The sequence below is a fragment of the Tiliqua scincoides genome, chromosome 13 (assembly GCF_035046505.1).
Source record: "Tiliqua scincoides isolate rTilSci1 chromosome 13, rTilSci1.hap2, whole genome shotgun sequence".
In the NCBI taxonomy this organism is placed as follows: Eukaryota; Metazoa; Chordata; class Lepidosauria; order Squamata; family Scincidae; genus Tiliqua; species Tiliqua scincoides.
In genome coordinates, this window is record NC_089833.1 from 8,770,536 (window position 1) to 8,793,035 (window position 22,500).

Genomic DNA, 22,500 nt, shown 5'->3' on the forward strand with positions numbered 1-22,500 from the left:
CTTGTTCTACATGCGTGTGAAAAGGTGCAAAAGAGAGCGACTAAGATGATTACGGGGCTGGGGCACCTTCCTTACAAGGAAAGGCTATGGCATTTGGGCCTCTTCAGCCTAGAAGAGAGACGCCTGAGGGGGAACATGATTGAGACATACAAAATTATGCAGGGGATGGACAGAGTGGATAGGGAGATGCTCTTTACACTCTCACATAACACCAGAACCAGGGGACATCCACTCAAATTGAGTGTTGGGAGAGTTAGAACAGACAAGAGAAAATATTTCTTTACTCAGCGTGTGGTTGGTCTGTGGAACTCCTTGCCACAGGATGTGATGATGGCGTCTGGCCTGGATGCCTTTAAAAGGGGATTGGACAAGTTTCTGGAGGAAAAATCCATTACGGGTTACAAGCCATGATGTGTATGCGCAACCTCCTGATTTTAGAAATGGGTTATGTCAGAATGCCAGATGCAAGGGAGGGTACCAGGATGAGGTCTCTTGTGATCTGGTGTGCTCCCTGGGGCATTTGGTGGGCCACTGTGAGATACAGGAAGCTGGACTAGATGGGCCTTTGGCCTGATCCAGTGGGGCTGTTCTTATGTTCTTAACTACAATTCCCAGGAGGCCTTGCAGGTCTCTTGTTATCTGGTGTGCTCCCTGGGGCATTTGGTGGGCCACTGTGAGATACAGGAAGCTGGACTAGATGGGCCTTTGGCCTGATCCAGTGGGGCTGTTCTTATGTTCTTAACTACAATTCCCAGGAGGCCTTGCAGGTCTCTTGTTATCTGGTGTGCTCCCTGGGGCATTTGGTGGGCCGCTGTGAGATACAGGAAGCTGGACTAGATGGGCCTGTGGCCTGACCCAGTGGGGCTGCTCTTATGTTCTTAAACTACAATTCCCAGGAGGCCTTGCAGGTCTTCTTGTTATCTGGTGTGCTCCCTGGGGCATTTGGTGGGCCGCTGTGAGATACAGGAAGCTGGACTAGATGGGCCTATGGCCTGATCCAGCGGGGCTGTTCTTATGTTCTTAACACTATCCCAAGTGGAGATGACTGGAACAGCAGTAAGGGGCAGATACACAGTAGCTCGGATCTCCAGGGATCGCTTCAGTGAGAGTCGACAGCCCTAGCCCCCACCCCCTTACCTTGGCCACTCATCTTGCATAGAACCCACTCCCCCGTTTTTCAAGGTTTGGCCACCTTGTGACGTCATCAAGCCCCACTTTAGAAAGCTCAGGTATTTGGATGCATCCAACTTGGCAACTCTAGATAAGGAAGGAGGGCATCTTGGAAAGAATGAGACAAGATTAGTTTTCTCTCAGTCAGTGGAAGAGGATCCCCACTAGACCAGCTCAGCTCGCATGGCTAAGCACATCATGTCTCTGAGTGCCTCATCATGTCTCTGCAACTGGACACATCATGTCTCTGCAACTGGAAAGTGAAGCACAATTACCAGTAGAGCATTTCTCTGAAATCCCTAAACCTCAGTTATCCCAAACCCTGACATCCTTGATTTCTGAAAAGGGTGTAGCAAGACACTCTGAAACCCTCTCCCCCAGAGCTTTTCCCATATGGCTTGAAATGCTTCAGAGCATAAACCAAGAGCATAAAGAGCAGGTTTTGCAGTTCAGTTATCACAGCTTTTCCCCCACTGAATCCTGGGGGATAGAGTTCCATGGTTAAGGAGTCCCCTTGAGGAATTCTGGGCATGCTCGCAATTAAGAAGGAGTACATTTCCAAACTAGCTATGCCAGGGGTTCCCAAAGTGTGTGTCATGTGGTGTCCATGGTAGGTCCCCTACCTGTTCCCCCCAGGTGCCACCATCTTGGTTCTCATGAAATCTTGCAAGATTCATAGTAAGAGCACCTACAGTAGAGCATTGCCTGACGTGCAGCCAGTCCCAGATTGAGTCTCCGGCCTAGTGTCTTTAGCCCAAAGGCTGAAGCTGCAGTTGATGAGAGAGAAATCACTGCCACTCCGTGTTGACAGCCCTGAACCAGACAGATCAATTGCCGGGATCAGCATTAAGCAGCTTCCAACATTCCTAACTTAGCAAAACGTCACTCAGAAAAGTCCCAGCGTTTCATGAAAAATATTCAACGTCACATTAACCAAAACATCCATCAGTTATAATTTAAAACACAACAAAAGACAAATGTTGTGGATTTACTGTGTATGGTGGAAGAAAGCTAGATCAGAAAAAAGAGAAGTTTCCCCTGGCCATTGGAGGAAATTTTGAAATTAAATATTATGACTAAGTATTGCTGGACTGTTCAACTGATCTCAGAAGCTAAGCAAGGTCAGGCCTGGTTAGTACTTGGATGGGAGACCTCCTGGGAATACCGGGTGCTGAAGGCTTATACCATAGTCTTTCGAGACTGAAGGTTGCCAACCATCTCCCTATACTGAATACTATCTCCCGATGTGCCTAGATGCCTTTAAATGGGGATGGCAGCAACTGTTACCCTGCACATGCCTGATCTCGTCTGATCTTGGAAGTTAAGCAAAGCAGGGTCAGGCCTGGGTTAGTACTTGGATGGGAGACCGCCTGGGAATGCCGGGTGCTGTAGGCTTATACCATAGTCTTCCGAGACTGAAGGTAGCCAACCATCTCCCTATACTGAACACTATCTCCTGATCATGTCTGATCTTGGAAGCTGGGTCAGGCCTGGTTAGTACTTGAATTGGAGACCGCTTGGGAATACCGGGTGCTGTAGGCTTATACCATAGTCTTTCGAGACTGAAGGTTGTCAACCAACTGCTCAATGGACTGGCATGAGTGTACAGGCATGAATCACTTAACAACTGTCCCCTTAATTACGGACCACATATACAACAGGGGTCAAAGCACAGCAAAGAGGATCTTAATGAGACAGTCAGGTCTCCCATAGCCTGCAGCAGAGTGTCTGTTTACACAAAGAAGAGGCAATCCATAGTCTGTGCAGCCAGTGAGTGTTTGGCAGGGAGTGTCTATTTACACAGCAAAGGCACTAGATTGGGCTGCATGTTCGCTTAACGATGTAATCACATAGTAACGGAGATAAAAGAACATATCCCCGTTGTTAAGTGACGCACGCCTGTATAGGCGTGGTCAAGATAATAGGCAGGGCCGGCCCATCCGTGAGGCGGACTGCAGTGGTTGTCTCAGGGAGCAGATTGGGGGGGGGAGGCCCCCATCTCTGCCTGCCTGCTTGCTCCACTGTTCCTCCTTTTCCTTCCACTGTCTAGTTCAGAAAAGGAAGAGAGGACGGAGGAGAAGAGGGAAGAGTTAGAGCTTTGAAGAGTGGTGGGAGAAGCAGAGGCTGGGCATTATTGGGTAAAGGGGGGGTAAATTGGGTAAAGGGGGTTGCCTTTGCAACTGAGTCACAGCCCTCATCTCTCAGCACCCCCAGGATGCCAAGAGAGGACTGTCCAACCACTCCCCTTTTTCCTTTTCCTGGCCAGGACTGGAGCAAAAAGTAAACAGAATTAAAAAAAAAAAATGTTCTCCGTTCATGTGCAGAGCTTAATTTTTCCTTTTGATCTGCAAAAGAACCTTGAGGGGGGACTTCATGCTTTTCTTCTGTTCTTTCCAGGTGTGACAATTCAGGCAGATTTGCAGGGAGACCCTGGTGGGTCAGGGAGAAGGTTCAGTGCCTCCACCCATCTGCAGACTCTCCCCTGCAAATGCTTCCCCTACGTTGCCGCAAACTGGCAAGGTTATGTGCGGTTCCGTCCGCTGGTGCCATAAGAGCGCTGGCCAGGTTTGGAGTGTTTGGAAAACATTTTGCTCAGAGTCTCATGTGTTTTAAATTTATGTGTGGGGCATACAGAACTCTGCGTCGCTTGGCATGCAGCCTTATGGTGTGTGAGTGATTACAGCTACCATTTCCTTTAACTTTTTCCCCCTTCTCTCTCTCTCTCTCTCTCTCTCTTTCTCTCTCTCTCCTTCCAATCTCTTTCCTTAGCCTGCGATTGTCACCCTGTTGGTGCAGCTGGAAAAACCTGCAATCAAACCACTGGCCAGTGCCCATGCAAAGATGGTGTGACAGGGTTAACCTGCAATCGCTGTGCCAAAGGTTACCAGCAGAGCCGCTCGCCAGTGGCCCCCTGCATCAGTGAGTAATGCTGCCTACTGCTTAATTCTCTGCATGCTTTGGGGGGGAGGAGGAGGGCTGTGGTGTGCTTCCCAGCAGGTCAGGATGCCTGCAGTTTAGTAGTCAGAAGGATGTGATTAGATGCTGATTCTTTGCCCCAGAGACGAAGGCTGCAATCCGAACCACACTTTCCTGAGAATAAGCCCCATTGAACAAAATAGGACTTACTTCTGAGTAGACCTGGTTGAGATTGTGCCCTAAGACTACTGCAGGATGTCTCCATTTGAGATTTAGGTGCTGAGCCAAAATTATTTTGTCCTGGGTCCATTTTTGGGTAGCTCATTGGGGGTTTTCTCTGCACAGGATTCAGAGATGCTCTTGAAATTCTTCTAACCTGAATTTCTCCCCAGATTTGGATTTCTCCAATTTTTTTTAAATTTTCCAAGTCTGATCAGAGCACTGTGCAGGCATAGCTTTCCCCACCTTTCAGTTTGGTTCCATTCATTCATGCCTTTTTTCCCCTCTTGTATAGCATCCCCATGCTGTGTTTGCACATTGATAAACTCTGCCAAAAAAAAAAAAAAAGGAGCAACAACATTCTTGTAGATATGGTTTTATCAGCATGCTTTTGTGTGAAGTGTGGGCCCAATCCTATCCCATTTTCCCAGGCTGGTGCAGCCGTGTCAATGGGGTGCGCACTGCATCTTGCAGCTGGGGAGCAGTCACAGAGGCCTCCTCAAGGTATGGGGACATTGGTTCCTTCACTTCGGGGCTGCATTGCAGCTGCACCGGTGCTGGAAAGTTGGATGGGATTGGGCCCTTTGCCAAAGTGCAGGAGTGCACACGGGCATTGCGAAAACACCGCATGAAAGCAACCTTGATGCAGTCGTGTGTGGTCACACCACGATGACTTTTTTTGCAGTGTTTTACCGATGCACAAGTCACAGCGTTTTAGCCAATACAAACATTGTGCGCTGATAAAACAGGTGGGGGGGGAAAGGTGGAAACGAATTGAAAGCTGAGCCAAACTTCTGGAATTAAATTTCAGTATTATTTATTTATTTATTCATTCATTCATTCATTCACATTTTTATACCGCCCTTCCTCCGAAGAGCTCAGAGCGGTTTACGTAGCTGCTCCTCCCCTCCTCCTTGTCCTCACAACAACCCTGTGAGGTAGGTGAGGCTGAGAGAAAGTGACTGGCCCGAGGTCACCCAGGAAGCTTTGTGGCTGAGGGGAGATTTGAACCTGGATCTTGCAGGTCTAAGTCCACCTCCCAAACCACTACACCATCCTGGCTTTCATAGGTAAACTAGGATTTAGGAGGAATAGAATTGTGCTCAGAGTGAACCTGAGGGCACAGAAAGGGGGCGGGAAACTCCCACCCTTATGCACAGTCTTTTTGGTTCCAAGGCTCAAGGGTTTTCTGATTTCAACCCTGTGGGCTTCTTCAGGCAGGGCTGACCTATCCACGAGGCTGGTGAGGCAGTCAACTCAGATGGTGGATTGGCAAAGGGCACCTGCCTTTCTTTGTACACCTACCTCCACTGCTTCTCATCATTCTGCTCTCTGGATTCAAAACAGAAGAGGGGAATGGGGCAGAGGGAGAGTGATGCGTTAGGGTGCCCCCTGTGTTCTACCCCACTGCTCTCCTTAGCTCCACACTTCTACTGTTCTTCTTTCTTTTGAATTTAAAGAGCAGGAAGATACCTTCCAAACTCTGCATGACTTGGGGTCAAGACATCTGAAGACCCCTCACCTTTGTATGGATCTGTCCATCCATCCATCAGGCAGGGAGGCTCTCCTGCACATTCGGCCGCTCTCTGAGCTTCTCAGTGACACCCAAGAGGGCCTTTTCAGTGACAGCCCAAATTCCCTACTCTCTAGTGTGCATCTGCCTCTTTGCTGATGTTCCCCTAAAGGCTGACGAACTGACTCTTTAAACAAGTCTTTTCTGAACTTGCTTGACTTGTTATTCCTCCTCATTTTTTTTTTCTTTAGCATGCTGCTGTTTTATTGTGTTTTTATGCTGTTGGTGTTTTGTGATTCTGATACTGTAAGCTGCCTTGAGTCCTCCAAAGGGAGAAATATGGGGCAGACCTTTTCAAATATTACTACTGAGTTGAGGCAAAGGAAGCAACAAGCATGTTTCCAGGTAAAAGAGGGCAGTATTTTGATTCCTGCCTCTGGCACTGGATCTGTATTCAGGGACTGCACAAGTTCCTGGAGCATTCAGTAACTAGGGTTTTGCATGGCTCCTTCTGAGCAATGCTCTGTGTCCAAGCCTTGGAACCAAAAATAGACACACTTTTGGTGTACCCCCCCCAAAAAAATGTACAGACCACTTTTTATGAAAGATTCTTCCCTGTTGAAAATGCAAATATAAACACAACCGTTGACACTTTCAAACATTTGGCGAAGCGCGACCAGCATGTGTTCAATTAATGTTTTTAAAAGATTATTTTTACATATGTAGGCCAACATTAACCTAGGAAAGATGATAGGAGTGACCGTGATAATTGGATTACAGATTTCCTGGCAAGATCAGGTTCTGTCAATTCCTAGAACACTAGGGGGAAAAAACTGTATATTGTTTTAGCATTCTCAGTATATTTATGTACTGCTTTTCAACAACAAAAATGGTTATCAAAAGATTTACATTGGAACGGGAAGGCGACGAGTGAGTCCTCGCCCTCAACAAAGGGCTCAGGGGTTGGACTAGATGACCTATTAGACCCCTTCCAACCCTGTGATTCTAACATCTATAAAGGGAGCCACTAAGAAAAGACACTCTGCAGGAAAGAAGGGGGGGCAGTTGCTCCCCCTTTGCTAAATATAAAGGCCACCACTTTGAAAGGTACCTCCTTGACCTGTCAGCAAGGACATGGCTCATAAGGTTGACCCGTAAAGCAGGCATAGCTATAGGGTATTCAAAGCCCCAAGTTTTACAGGGAACCTCACTGCGGCATGCAAGCGGGCCCCTCCCTGCCCCCTCTCGGGCAGGAGGCACCTCCATTTTGCTCTCCCTGCCCAGAATGGCTCCAAAGGGGAGGGGGAGGGGCTGCTTGCATGCCACGGTGAGGCTCCTTGCAAAACTTAGCGCTTTGCACCCCCTTCTAGCTATGCTACTGCTGTAAAGTCTTGTGCACGGGCCTTGTGCGTGGGCCTTGTAAAGTCTTATGCATTGTGCTTGTGCACTGCGATGCAAAGTCTTGTGCATGGGCCTTGTAAAGTCTTGTGCATTGTGCTTGCGCATTGTGATGCAAAGTCTTGTGCATTGTGTTTGTGCATTGCGATGCAAAGTCTTGTGCATGGGCCTTGTAAAGTCTTGTGCATTGTGCTTGCGCATTGTGATGCAAAGTCTTGTGCATTGTGCTTGTGCATTGTGATGCAAAGTCTTGTGCATGGGCCTTGTGCATGGGCCTCGTAAAGTCTTGTGCATTGTGATATATTTTCAATGTGCTAATCCATTTGGTAGTTGCTTGTTCCTGTCCCGTCCCCCCCTTTCCAGAAGTTCAGACTCAGCCATTTTTTGTTTCGACTAACCTGAATTTGTGATTTGCTTCTGTGAGGGTCTCACTGATGTGATGCATGCCCCGAGGCATACATGAATTTTTTCTAACTTGGATATCACCTTCCTGGCCAAACCGATTGCAAAAAGTCAGGATTCAGGAGCCAGGACATTAATTACATACCATTTTTTAAAAAATCTCAAGTCCATTTGGGAAACTAACCAGCACAACGGCTGCCTTTCTGAGCTAGTCTGAGGAGCACAGGTGCAAAACAGGCATATAATTTTGTAATATCTTCTATTTCAACTTGAAAACAAAAGACCGTTTCCGGGAGTCGATGAACTCGCTCCATAAGACTCGATGCTGCAAACTGGGTGCATTTACATTGAAAACCAAATATTTTCAAACTGTGGAAGAATCGCTAGCTGTAGGTGGTGGCAGGAAGAAGGGCTTTGTGGAGGCTTCTCTCTGCTCAGCTCTGCGTTGTAGCTGTTCACAAGGTGTCAGTATAATACTTGACTATTCCCCCTGTTTGCGGAAGTTGACGCTGAAGCGAGCAGCACAGTAGTGGCACCTAGTGACAGAATGCCGGCATTACAACACCTAAAAAGATGGAAAAGATTGGTCCTATCTTTCCATCCCAGGAGAAACAATGGCCCTGCATGAGTGGTTCCCAAACTTTTTCAACTGGTGGATCCCTTGACCTACTGGGTCACTGGCTTCGGCTCCCCATTAGGGCTACAATCCTGTAGGGTTTTCCAATCTGGTGGGTTTTTCACAAGGCGTCAGCACCTCCCCTGGCTGGTTTCCACAGGAGCCACAGTTTGGGAACCACTGCCATATATCCTAGAGGGAGGAAGAGCAAGAGTTATTTTGTAAATTCATCTTTAGACTAGGTTCACAGGTTGAATGTTCTGCACTCTTGTTTTGGCATCATCCCGGAACTCATCAGATGGGGACCAGGGTTCACATGCCATCATATAGCATTCCTGCCAAGTGCAGGCTCTTGGCTACAGCATCCCTGGCGAGTGCTTTCCTACCCTCTCCTTGAAAACCTCGAATGAGAGTCCATTGCGACACGAGACAGACTGCTCTAGAGCCAGGCAGCTCTTGCAGTTGGGAAAGTCTTCCTCGCGTCTAGCCCAAACCTACTCCCATCTAATTTCTCCCTTAAATTTGCCATTTTTGTTCACAGATTTGGGGGGTGGGATGGCTGAACAGAGGAGGAGTTATGGGAACCTGGGTGTTCTTCTTTGTTGCAATAGAAGCCAGGAGGGGACATAGCTTGATCCTTTCTGTCTGCAAATCATGGTGAAGGAGGGGAGGAGGAGAAGCCTTGCACATCTGGTCAAGCCAAACTTGAACTTTCTCCTTAAGAAGCATCACACTTTCTTTTCCAGAGATTCCTGCCATCAACCCAACCTCAGTGGTCACCAGCACAGAAGAACCAGCAGGTGAGGAGTTATCGTGGAAAGCAAAAATAGGGACACTCCCTCTGCCCTGTACTGTACCTGCATTTCTCTTACATATGAGTAGACATGCATTAGATTGCTACTCTATGCTGCCCGTACGTAAATCAGTGATGCGGCTACATTTAGAATATCATGTACTGTTCGGATCACTACATTTCAAAACTGATATTGTAGAGTTGGAAACAAGGTGTAGAAGATGGAATCTAGAATAGTCAGAAGGGCTGCAGGGCCTTTTTCATGAGCAAAGGTTACAATATAATATTTAAGGTTTTTTAGCTTGCAAAAAAGGGGAAAAGGAGGGATGTGATTGACACCTGCAATAATTAATGGTGTGGAGAGAGTTGGGGAGATTTTTCTCCCTCTCTCTCAATTCTAGAAGCAAGGATCATGCAATAAACTGATTAATGAGAGATTTTAGGATGGACAAAAGTGGTTTTTTTCTTCAAAAGGCACATAATTCTGTGAAATTCAGAGCCAAGATGTGGTGATGGCCACTGAATGACTTTCACAGGGCACTGGACAAAGTCATAAAGGGCAGGTCCTTTGCAAGAGTAGTAAGACAGACGGTTCTTCCACTTTGGAGACCGGAGACTGTTGGTTCTTCCACTCTGGAGAACAACCACATTGTGGAACTCATTGCCCCAGGATATGGTGATGGCATCTGGCCTGGATGCCTTTAAAAGGGGATTGGACAAATTTCTGGAGGAAAAATCCATTATGGTTTACAAGACGAGATGTGTATGTGCAACCTCGAGAATTGGGTTATGTCAGAATGCCAGATGCAAGGGAGAGCACCAGGATGCAAGTCTCTTGTTATCTGGTGTGCTCCCTGGGGCATTTGGTGGGCCGCTGTGAGATGCAGGAAGCTGGACTAGATGGGCCTTTGGCCTGATCCAGTGGGGCTGTTCTTATGTTCTTAACTACAATTCCCAGGAAGCCTTGCAGGTCTCTTGTTATCTGGTGTGCTCCCTGGGGCATTTGGTGGGCCGCTGTGAGATGCAGGAAGCTGGACTAGATGGGCCTATGGCCTGATCCAGTGGGGCTGTTCTTATGTTCTTAACTACAATTCCCAGGAGGCCTTGCAGGTCTTGTTGTCTGGTGTGCTCCCTGGGGCATTTGGTGGGCCGCTGTGAGATACAGGAAGCTGGACTAGATGGGCCTATGGACTGATCCAGTGGGGCTGTTCTTATGTTCGTATGAGATCTTGGGGCTCCCTCCCCACCCATGCCCCAGCTCACCCTACACTAGCTGAGAATAGTCACAAAGCAAGTAGGTGTACCTACTGATGTACCTACTGGTGTACCTCTGATGTTTGATCAGAGCCTAGAGGAGGTGCCACAGGTGGAGGGCGCTGCTGAAACGAAGTGGTGGGAAGTGCTGAGGGTGGTGAGGACAGAGAAATGACAGAGTGATGAAGAAGCTTAGAGCTCTCCAGCTTTCCAAACGCTGTCCCACCTACGCCTGCCGTGTTTGTCCAAACCGAGCGCAACAGAACACGGTCTGCTACAAAACAAAAGAATAATCTTTTTAAAAAAAAAATCCGCTCACACCACACCCTCCCTTCAAAACAATCAAAAATGGCACTTGTGTTTGCAGTATCTCCTTCTTCCTCGGCCCCCGTCCCTCAAGCCCCGTCGCACAATTGCTCTTTTGTGCTGGGAATTCCGTGGGAATGTTATTTGCTTTGCCCCATTACACGGGCTCTTGGCTGAGCTGCACACGAAAACTCTCTTCCCCGCCCTTCTCCTCTGTTTTTCTCTTCCAGCCCAATGCAAGGGTGGAGCTTTCCGCTTCACCCTTGATACAGACTTGGGGGATTTTTGCGGTTTCCGTTCTGCTGTTCAGACCTTTTTAAGCGTAGACACATCCTCCCCGCAACCACAATGGATAAACTTCAGGGGGGAAACTGCTTCCTTCGGGATTACCTTTCGGGTTGGTTTTTACACGGCTCAAGCGGCGTGGTGGTTGCTTCCCGCACCACTCCAATAGCAGAAGATTGAAGGAGGCTCTTGGTGGCAGGCAGAAATCTCACGGGGGTGGTGGTTTGTGCCTTTGATGCACTCTTCTAGTGTTCGATAATAGGCTGCAAAGGAAGGGACAGAAGTACTTGGCACCACAGTAAGTTTGGGGTTCCCTTTTATCCACAGTCTCGGTATCCACTGAGTGGGGAGGGATTGTATCACTTGCAGATACAGGGGGTCGCCTACAATTGCAGCTGGAACACATTAAAGGAGCAGAGTGCATTCCCAACTCCAGTTGCCTCCAGTCTGTTCACACAACCTCCAGGTTTCCAGTGGCTGTTCGTTTTTGTCCGGCTGTTGCGTCTCCATACTCATGGCAAGCAACCAGTGAGGAAAGCAGGTGTCCTCTGTTATGACGAACATAGCAGGCCCCTTACACACCCTCAGGACAAAGCTGTCCCAGGATGAGGTCAGAACGGCCTCTAGGATCCCCATCTTGCCTCCCTAGTGATGGGGAGTGGGGATTCCAGATGCATTCTTTTGGTCTCAGTTTCCTGCCAAGGGGGATTGTGGGAAACAAGATCATGAGAACTCCCCCGGTTTGCTCCCAAGCCAAAGCCATTTGGGGTTTAATTCCCTTTTTCTTTTTGGCCATTCGGCATCTTAATTAAGAACATCAAGGAAGGGACACTTCAGGAAGGGGAGCAGGGATGGGGAAATTGGGCAAGTCTTCATTCCAAGCTCTGTTCAGAAAGGAAAGACTCAACTCATGTTGAAATAGGAAGGATTTATAAAACAACTTGTACTTGGAGAAATATGAAACAGCCTGGATGTGAAAAAAAGGAGAAGGACCCCACCCCTCTATGCTTTATTTTGTTTCGGAGAAGAAAGTTGGCTCAGCTGCCTGCAGAATTGTCTGTGGCTTTCATGTTGTAAATTCTGTCGCCCAAATCCAGGTGCTGCAAAGGCATTTTGCTCTTTCCAAGTAGGAAATCTAGCCCTGATCTTCCCTTCTGCTCAAGGGTCTGCCTTGGGAGAGTTTGGAGGGACAGATTGGAGGGCTTCGCTTCTCTTAGCAAAGCAAGGTCACTTTCAGGAAGAGTACTGGAATCTCCAGCCCCTTTATGGATGCTCCTGAAGCCTTTTCCATAACTGGATGTAGCCACAAGGCAGTGGAGGTTTGGGATCGGAGTTTTCCTTCTCTCAGATGAGCTGCCTTCCCAGGCTGACGAGTCCCATCTACCCGGTGGCTGTTCAGTCGCCTCTTACGACAAGTACAGCCATACTGAGGGCCTATTCTTATCCCCAGCCCCCCAGGGGATATCCTTACCCTACACATGGCCGATCTCGTCTGATCTTGGAAGCTAAGCAGGGTCAGGCCTGGTTAGTACTTGGATGGGATACCGCCTGGGAATACCGGGTGCTGTAGGCTTATACCATAGTCTTTCCATGCCCGATCTCGTCTGATCTTGGAAGCTAAGCAGCGTCAGGCCTGGTTAGTACTTGGATGGGAGACTGCCTGGGAATGCCGGGTGCTGTAAGCTTATACCATAGTCTTTCGAGAATGAAGGTTGCCAACCTGACAGAGGGGTGACCTCATTGAATCTGGTTATCGTTGTTTTGTTTTCTCACTAACAATGAGAAAGAGACTATTTTTGCACAACCAACATTTCTGGCGCCGGTTGCTGGGCGCCGTGTGCAACTGTTGTACATTTTATCCCTTTTGCAGAAGAGACTTGTTGTTTTCCGTGCCCCGTGGCCGACAGCTTGTCTTGATTTGTACCATTTAAAAATGGGACTTTATTTTCATTTGCAAACGAAACAAAGCAGCAACGTCGAAATCACCTGGGGGGGAGGAGAATTGCCATTTCTGTATACCATTAACGTGCTTGTCCCTCTTTAAAGCTATCACTGTGAAGGTGGTGAATGCTATTGATGCATATTGAAATGAAGGAAAGTTGGAAGAAGGAAAGAGGCAATAAGACCTTCCACTTTTGAAGGGCACTTTGACTCCAGCCTCCTGAAAGTCCTTGGCACTTCTTCAAACAGTATCTAATTAATCCACGGCGATGGTTCCCAAGCCTTTCTTCCTGGTGGCTCCCTTGACCTACCAGGCCATTGGCCATGGCTCTCCATTAGAGCTACAATCCTATATATTATATAGGGCAGCGGGTTTTTTCCCCCAAGGATTCCACGACTTCCCTGGCTGGTCTTTGCAGCTCCCAGGGAAGCCATGGCTCACAGTTAGGGAACCAGATTGATCCACGAGAGCTGCTAATGGCTCATCCTTTAGATGGCTTTAAGAGGGGAATGTACAAATTGGTGGAGGACAGATCTTCAAATAGCTACTAGTCGGGAGAGCTGTACGCTGCCTCCGGGTTCAGAGGCAATTGCAAGGGAGCAATGATGGGAGAGAAAGAAGCCTTTCTCTCCTGCCGATGGGCTTAGGTTTACCTTGAGGGCAATGAAATTTCGGAGAGCAACCAACCCTGCTCCTCCTTTCTCAAGAATAAACTGGATGTGGTGATGGGGCTATGTGTCAGACATTGCATGCAGTTTGAATACTTTCTGGTTTGCATGCAGAAGGTCCCAGCTTCAATCCCTGGTATCTCTGACCACTCCTAACCCTCCCAGGCAGTTGCTGATCTGTTTCCCCAAACATTCCAAAGACTAAAATCCTATCTACACTTACCTGGGAGTAAGCCCCATTGACTATAATTTTTGAAAAGGTGCACATGCCTGATCTTGTCTGATCTCAGAAGCTAAGCAGGGTCAGGCCTGGTTAGTACTTGGATGGGAGACCGCCTGGGAATACCGGGTGCTGTAGGCTTCTACCATAGTCTTTCGAGACTGAAGGTTGCCAGCCATACACTGTAGCCTGTTAAAAGTGCAGATCAGTTAACATTTCCCCAAAAGCAGTTACATACCATGGTAACATCAAGTCTAGTAGATTAAAAATGAAATATACATTGAAGTGAATGGGGACCCACTTGAAATTGGTTCATGACCCACCTAGTGGGTCCCAACCCACAGTTTGAGAAACACTGTTCTAGAGACCTGCTGCAAGTCAGAGCCGGACAACACTGAGTGAAACAGACCAATGGCCTGACTCCATATTAAGCTACTTCATAAAGGTCTCCGTACAGTGTCCTTAAAAATGAGCAGATCTCCACAGGAGAAGGTCGTTTTGGTCAATGATTGCTTGCACTCCCACCACCCCCCCAGACAGCAATTCAGTTCAGTGTTTCTACATTTCTGCCTCCCATGGGCCGCCAGCCACGTGGAGGAGAAAATGTCCTGCACATCCCTAACTAGACTGAACAGCGGGCAGAGGGGAAGCTCAGAACTCAGCACACAGCCGTCGATGTGCGCCGGTGGTGGTTCCATCTAACACGAGCCTGTGTGGCGAGCAAGCGAGGTGGGAGGGGGAGTCCAAATCTTTTCTCCCCATCTGTGCACGTCCCCTCCCCTCCTGCCCTATAAAAACCAGCCATTTCATCTCCAAAGGCTTGCTAAGTCCGCAGCAGGTGTGTCACATTTTTTGAGGTGTCTGGGAACAGAGCTCCATTTGTTTCGGGCCTCTTGCTGTTCTGGTGTGTGACTCCACCACCTCAGGCCCCCCTTTTCCAGCTTCCCGCTCGACAAATACCGGGCTGAGCCATGATTTTCTGGCGTTTGAGTTTTTGTTTTTTCTTTTCCTTTTCGTTGTTTTTTTGCTAAGGACTCCCTTATGTCCAGGCAGCTTTTGCTGGTCCTTGTTCCATGCCAGCAATATGCTCTCCTAAAATGATAATATTTTATTTATATTATTCTCCCGACCTCTGTCAATGGCAGGCCAGAGAGCTGGATCACCACTGCAAATCTCAGGGGCTGGGAAGACTGATATGGGAGAATGTGGTCCTTCAGGTAACTTGATCCCAGATCATTAATACAGCCAGTCTCTCCCCCCTTTCTTGCACATGTTTGCCCTTGCTGCCAGAATCATGAGTCGCGCCACCTGTCCACACGCCCCTGGGGCCCATGTCGCCTGCCCCACCACACCAACCCCTGGCAACCTTCAGTCTCGAAAGACTATGGTATAAGCCTACAGCACCTGGTATTCCCAAGCGTCTCCCATCCAAGTACTAACCAGGCCTGACCCTGCTTAGCTTCCGAGATCAGACAAGATCGGCATGGCAATGGTTGCAAAAAATTAATGACAAACTCATGCCATTGCTGCTTTTGCACCCCACCTGCAAATGAGAGCATGAGTACCTCCCATCCAAGTACTAACCAGGCCTGACCCTGCTTGGCTTCTGAGATCAGACAAGATCGGGAGATAGTGTTCAGTATAGGGAGATGGTTGGCAACCTTCAGTCTCGAAAGACTCTGGTATAAGCCTACAGCACCCGGTATTCCCAGGCGGTCTCCCATCCAAGTACTAACCAGGCCTGACCCTGCTTAGCTTCTGAGATCAGGCATGCCTGTTAAGACTTGTGTGGCAGCTCTTCCTCTTCTCGCCGCCCTCCCCTTCAGCCAATGGGCTTCTGCCCCCAAGGCCTTTGTGATGATGCAGTGCCTTGGGAAGGAAACCCATTGGCCAGTGGGAAGAGGAGGAGTTACCACTGAAGCCCCCAGAGGGCTGGGCACGTGCAATGGCATCTCTTCTTGGGAGGAAGGGATGGAGACTGCCTCCCCCACCACTCAGTAAGCTTGGGGGTGTGGAGCCCCAGTTCAACCTGGCCCCACCCCTGCCTGCTATGTGCCCTTACATCATCTCTTGTCACATCCTCTGTGACCCTCAAGGTCCAGAAGTTTTCAAAGAGTGTTCTGGAGAACCCTGGCACTCAAGGCCAGACTGCACATGGCATTCAACACATCACTGGGGAACCTGCTGGATCCTTTTTTACTTCCATAAGGCATCTGCCTAGAGCTGCCATTTGGATTGGGTTGCAATGTGGCGGTACTGGGTAGTTAAGCCTTTGCCTTCCTGCTGTTCTGCAACCAAAAATTGCTCAAAAATGTGGTCCCCCTCCCCCGAAATTGCACAACTATCTAACAGTGCAAGCAACACTTGCCACAGCAACCATTTCTGGCCTGATCTGAACTATGCCCCCCCACCCCCACCCCATGGCTGTAGTACCAAAGTCAAAGCCCTTAAGTACACAGTTACATGGACATCGCTGAAAGTTTCTCAAGGGTTCCTCAATGAGAGGGGATCGGTAAGGGCAGCTTGTCTCCCCTTGCATCTCCCCTTGGAATTCGCAGCTGCAGAGGAGCGTTTAGATGTGTTTTAGGGCAGGCTGCTTAATGGATGTAGGATAACAATGTGAGCTGGGTGATGACCCATATGATTTGAGTGTGTGCCCAAGAATACGTTGCAAGCTGCTTTAAGGCACGCACAGGTTCCGTGAGAGATGCTCAGGGCGTTCTCAAGCCAACATGGAAAGGACTCCCTGAAGGCAGAATATATATATATATTTTTAATTGGTGTAGTAAAGCCATATGGTAGGGATCCTTCCAAAATATTCCTCGCTCCTCATCCAAATGTTAAGCGTTCCAAGTGGCCAGGTCGTGCTTCTTTCAGTGGAAGCTATGCATTAGGAATTCTCCGCATTTGTTCTGTATTTTGTTTCCATGCTTTAGACCAAGTGTTGCGTCTATGCAGTTTGCCCCAGTTCTTTGTTTCCTCTTGTTTCTTCACCTCCTCTCCCACCCCTCGGAGTCGCTGATGCGCATGCGTGCATTGATAAAGCCAGAGCCAGGAAACCGTCTTGATGCAATCGGACCCACGATCGCATCCTTCTTTACACTGTGTTTCACTGATATGCATTCTCCTCTTCTGGAATTAATTTTAGAAATTCTCCTAGTAAAACAGGAATTCAGAAAGAGTGGAAAGCAGGGCAGAGCAGACCAGAGGGACAAAAAGGAACAGAATGGGGGAAACCTACTTATCCCTACCATATAGGCATGGAAGATGTTCTTGCCCTGTGTGGTGAGAACTTCGCCATCATAGGTGGAGAACATCACCTCACCATAGTTCCAAACTCTAAAAGGATATGTAGAGCCAGAAAAAAAAAGATTAAGGCTGCAATCCTATCTACACTTCCCAGAGAGTAAACCCCATTAACTGTACTGGGGCTTACTTCTGAGTAGACAGGCATAGGATTGGGCTCTAAGTAGCAAAATGACTGGAGTGTAGGCTGCTTAAAACAACAGTAATAAAGGCCCAGTGGAAGTGTATACCGCAGAGGAAGAAGGGCTCGACTAAGTCCAGGAGGGTGCCCGCATGGCTAACCAGCCAAGTTAGAGAGGCCGTAAAGGGCAAGGAAGCTTCCTTCTGTAAATGGAAGTCTTGCCCTAATGAGGAGAATAAAAAGGAACATAAACTGTGGCAAAAGAAATGCAAGAAGGTGATACAGGAGGCCAAGAGACACTATGAGGAACACATGGCCAGCAGCATTAAGGAATAATAAAAGCTTCTTCAAATATGTTAGAAGCAGGAAACCCGCCAGAGAAGCGGTTGGCCCTCTGGATGGTGAGGGAGGGAAAGGGGAGATAAAAGGAGACTTAGAGATGGCAGAGAAATTGAATGAGTTCTTTGCATCTGTCTTCATGGCAGAAGACCTTGGGCAGATTAGTATTAGTATTATATAAAACGGTTAGTATTATAATGCCGTTGTACAAATCTATGGTAAGGCCACACCTGGAGTATTGTGTCCAGTTCTGGTCGCCGCATCTCAAAAAAGACATAGTGGAAATGGAAAAGGTGCAAAGGAGAGCGACTAAGATGATTACGGGGCTGGGGCACCTTCCTTATGAGGAAAGGCTACGGCGTTTGGGCCTCTTCAGCCTAGAAAAGAGACGCTTGAGGGGGGACATGATTGAGACATACAAAATTATGCAGGGGATGGACAGAGTGGATAGGGAGATGCTCTTTACACTCTCACATAATACCAGAACCAGGGGACATCCACTAAAATTGAGTGTTGGGCGGGTTAGGACAGACAAAAGAAAATATTTCTTTACTCAGCGCGTGGTCGGTCTGTGGAATTCTTTGCCACAGGATGTGGTGCTGGCGTCTAGCCTAGACGCCTTTAAAAGGGGATTGGATGAGTTTCTGGAGGAAAAATCCATTATGGGGTACAAGCCATGATGTGTATGCGCAACCTCCTGATTTTGGGAATGGGTTGAGTCGGAGTGCCAGATGTAGGGGAGAGCACCAGGATGAGGTCTCTTGTTATCTGGTGTGCTCCCTGGGGCATTTGGTGGGCCGCTGTGAGATACAGGAAGCTGGACTAGATGGGCCTATGGCCTGATCCAGTGGGGCTGTTCTTATGTTCTTATGTTCTTATGTTCAGATACCGCTGCCCAAATGGCCCCTCCTGACCAAGGAATTAAGTCAGATAGAGGTTAAAAGAGAAGATGGTTCAGACCTTGTTGATAAATTAAAGATCAATAAGTCACTGGGCCCGGATGGCATCCACCCAAGAGTTATTAAGGAATTGAAGAATGAAGTTGCTGATCTCTTGACTAAGAAATGCAACTTGTCCCTCAAAACGGCCACGGTGCCAGAAGATTGGAGGATAGCAAATGTCACGCCTATCTTTAAAAAGGGAAGGAAGGGGGACCCAGGAGACTATAGGCCGGTCAACCTAACATCTATACCGGGTAAGATGGTGGAATGCCTCATCAAAGATAGAATCTCAAACCACATAGATGAACAGGCCTTGCTGAGGGAGAATCAGCATGGCTTCTGTAAGGGTAAGTCTTGCCTCACAAACCTTTTAGAATTCTTTGAAAAGGTCAACAGGCATGTGCATGCGGGAGAACCCGTGGACATTATATATCTGGACTTTCAAAAGGCGTTCGACACGGTCCCTCACCAAAGGCTGCTGAAAAAACTGCATAGTCAGGGAATTAGAGGACAGGTCCTCTCATGGACTGAGAACTGGTTGAAGGCCAGGAAACAGAGAGTGGGTATCAATGGGCAATTTTCACAATGGAGAGAGGTGAAAAGCAGTGTGCCCCAAGGATCTGTCCTGGGACCGGTGCTTTTCAACCCCTTCATAAATGACCTGGAGACAGGGGTGAGCAGTGAGGTGGCAAAGTTTGCAGATGACACCAAACTTTTCCAAGTGGTAAAGACCAGAAGTGATTGTGAGGAGCTCCAGAAGGATCTCTCCAAACTGGCAGAATGGGCAGCAAAATGGCAGATGCGTTTCAATGTAAGTAAGTGTAAAGTCATGCCCATTGGGGCAAAAAATCAAAACTTCACATATAGGCTAATGGGTTCTGAGCTGTCTGTGACAGATCAGGAGAGAGATCTTGGGGTGGTGGTGGACAGGTCGATGAAAGTGTCGACCCAATGTGCAGCAACAGTGAAGAAGGCCAATTCTATGCTTGGGATCATTAGAAAAGGTATTGAGGACAAAACGGCTAATATTATAATGCCGTTGTACAGATCAATGGTAAGGCCACACCTGGAGTATTGTGTCCAGTTCTGGTTGCCGCATCTCAAAAAGGACATAGTGGAAATGGAAAAGGTGCAAAAGAGAGTGACTAAGATGATAACTGGGCTGGGGCACCTTCCTTATGAGGAAAGGCTACGGCGTTTGGGCCTCTTCAGTCTAGAAAAGAGACGCCTGAGGGGGGACATGACTGAGACATACAAAATTATGCAGGGGATGGACAGAGTGGATAGGGAGACGCTCTTTACACTCTCACATAACACCAGAACCAGGGGACATCCACTAAAATTGAGTGTTGGGAGAGTTAGGACATACAAAAGAAAATGTTTCTTTACTCAGTCAATGCTATATCATCCCCTTAATAAAGCCACATCATTGTCATGCTCTGTCCCCAGTCTCTGACATGACTGCCTGCTCCAGACAGCAAACATTCAGTGTGTGAACAGCAGTAGAAGGACAAGTTTCCTTTTGACCAGCAGTCCGGGTCAGTTCTACAGGGGGTCAGGTTTGCAAGGGGAACTATCTCTGCCAGCTCAATTTGGGCTTGGGGGCGGACATCCCTTTCACATTCCCCCAGTGCTTTGTTGCGCCCACGATTCTACCGTGCACGGCTCTGAAGGAATTCAGCAGTAAAAGATCTGCAGCAGTAACACCTAATTAAGTTACATCTTTCTTAAAACAAAATATTCCTTGAAATGAAGGGGGGGGGAAAGGCCTGAGAAATGAACCAGATGTGTGCACTCCCTCCATCTTTCTCTTTCATATTATACAGAGAGAGAGAGAGAGAGAGAGAGAGAGAGAGACCCATAGCCAATGGAAACAGTGAAAACACTTTATGAAAGTTAATGGAAGTGGAGCCCGACCGCTTCCCAGCCGTGCCAACTCTGGATCGGCTCTCCTTTCTCTTTCACATCCACACTCACTCATTGGCCTCCTCTGCGCACTCCGCGCCTCTCTCCGTCGCACTCTCTCAATCTGCTTTGCTTGTACATTCCCTCACTTTTGTACGCTACTAGCTCGGAGATGGTTTCACTCGCGTGCACTTATTCACGAGTTGAAGGCTTGTGCAGCAATCGGGATTGTCAGGAGGGCCTCGGCGTGCGACGAATGTAGACAATTTTTCCGACAGTCTCCTGTCGAAACGTTGCGAAAGGCCTCCAAACACAGGCGTACTAAAAAGAGGGTTTGAAAAAGCAACAGCTCTTCAAACTAAGGGTAGTGGTGGCCTCCACAAACAGGAGCTTGCCACATACTGACTCTGACCATTGGTCTATACTGCTCAGTATTTCTCCCCTGACTGGCAGGCAGCTCTTTCCCAGTCATTTCTGGGAAAACTGGTACATAAACCTAGAATCTCCTTCGTGCATGTGCCGTGGCCTTTTCTGAAGGGAGAGGAGGGCAGTGGGCTATAGCATCCCTACTCCTCCTCTTCCCTAGATTTGAAAAGGAAGAAGGGAGTGAAGTGGAAGACGTGATGGGAAAAGAAGAGTGTTCGAGACACACTAGCCCACCATTCTTCTCCACATTTCTTCCTCCGTCTTGTTCCCCTCTCCCTTTTCAAATCGAGGGAGCAGCTTTGGGGGAGGGCAGGTGGACACTACAGTCACCAATCGCTCACCTTAGGCTGCCACATTAGTCAACGTCTTAGAACCTGTTTAGAGCCCTGTGGTCGAACAGGACTACACAATTTCTGAGCTGCAGCTGCGGAGGCCATCATTATTTTTTTTCCTGCTCCGCCACTCCACAAAAAACCCCGCAGCACGCAGCAGATCAGCATTTCAAGGAGACAGCCACACTAGCCCTTTCTCCCAGTCGCGGTAGTTTTCTACACGTGGGGAGGTGGTGGCCATTTTATGGAAGGAGAAGCGCATTAAAAAAACACGCAACTTTCCATCTGAAGTCTGAACCGGTGCAATCCAGGATCCAACCACCTCAGTCCACTCACACTGTGCTCACACACAAATAAACACCAAGGAACCACAGTTAATTTCCACTGTACTCCTATAAGCGCATCCCTGAGCTCCTACAAATACTCTCTCTTTTGCATGCAATTTCACACACCGTATACTACTTCTCGCACACTAGCTGGCATGCAGTATTTCAAAAGCGTGTGCACCAGCAATGCGCCTGCCTTTTTGTTCCTTAGTCACACGCTCTCACATAAATGGCAGCTATTTCTTTTCGTCAGTGCCCACCTGGATGGCTGCCTCCAAGTGGGGTCCACCCCTCCTGCACTATGCATAACACATTCATATCATTCCTAGTTATGTTGAAGGTTTCAGACTAGGTCACTGAGACTCTGCTTAAGGAGAAAAAGAAGTGTAGATGGAAGGAAGGGAGAAGGTCAGGAACGCAGACATGGAGGGTATGGATTTGGAAGAGGGAAGGGGGGAGTGGAGTCAGAGAGGCTGGCTTTGGCAATACAACCATGTGGGTGAGTCGGGGGGCAGTATTTGGGTGGGGAGCAAAGACAGCCATTTTATTGACGTCTGTTTCTAATCTCATTTTCCCCTTCTGTTTCAATAAAAAGTTTTTATGTTGCAGCACAGGTGAGTGAGCCAGACTTAGCAAACATTAAGGAGCTCCACCACTCTTCCTGATGTGGGGGGTGGTGTTGTTTTTCCCCTGTCAAGGAAAAACAAAATTCTTATGGCACCGTGATCATCAGAAAAGGTTCTAGAGAATCCTAAAAAAGGACTCTCGTGGCCCTTTGTCCTCAGTGCTTCCTGGAAGCAGGACCTTTAATGGAACAGGAGTACCACTTTGGGGTAGCTGTGTCGGACAACTGCAAGGCACCCAGCAAGAAATGCTTGGTGAATGTAAAGAAAGGGGCAGTGCCTTTGAAGGTCATGCCATCAGCGTTGCACCATGAGCAGGAAGGCGTCGTTACCTACGATGAGGGTCAGAGCTCCGTGGTAGAGCACTTGCTTTTCATACAGAAGACCGTTTTCCGGTTCCCTAATTCTGTTGGGATTTCTCATGTTTATATCACTTATATATTAGCCATAATGTAGGAGCAACTGTTGCAGCAACTGTT

General features: G+C 48.2%; 1 protein-coding gene and 1 pseudogene across 2 annotated transcripts in view; both read left to right on the forward strand.

Moving 5' to 3' along the window:
• NTN3 (netrin 3) overlaps nucleotides 1-22,500 on the forward strand; it is a 136,989-nt gene that overhangs the window by 89,512 nt on the left and 24,977 nt on the right. For both annotated transcript variants that reach the window (XM_066640651.1, XM_066640652.1), the window contains exons 4-5: nucleotides 3,940-4,089; nucleotides 8,981-9,034. In XM_066640651.1, coding sequence (XP_066496748.1) covers nucleotides 3,940-4,089; nucleotides 8,981-9,034 — 204 coding nt within the window. The remainder of the gene's footprint in view (nucleotides 1-3,939; nucleotides 4,090-8,980; nucleotides 9,035-22,500) is intronic.
• The window catches only part of LOC136633814 (5S ribosomal RNA), a 120-nt pseudogene continuing 104 nt past the window's right edge, over nucleotides 22,485-22,500 (forward strand).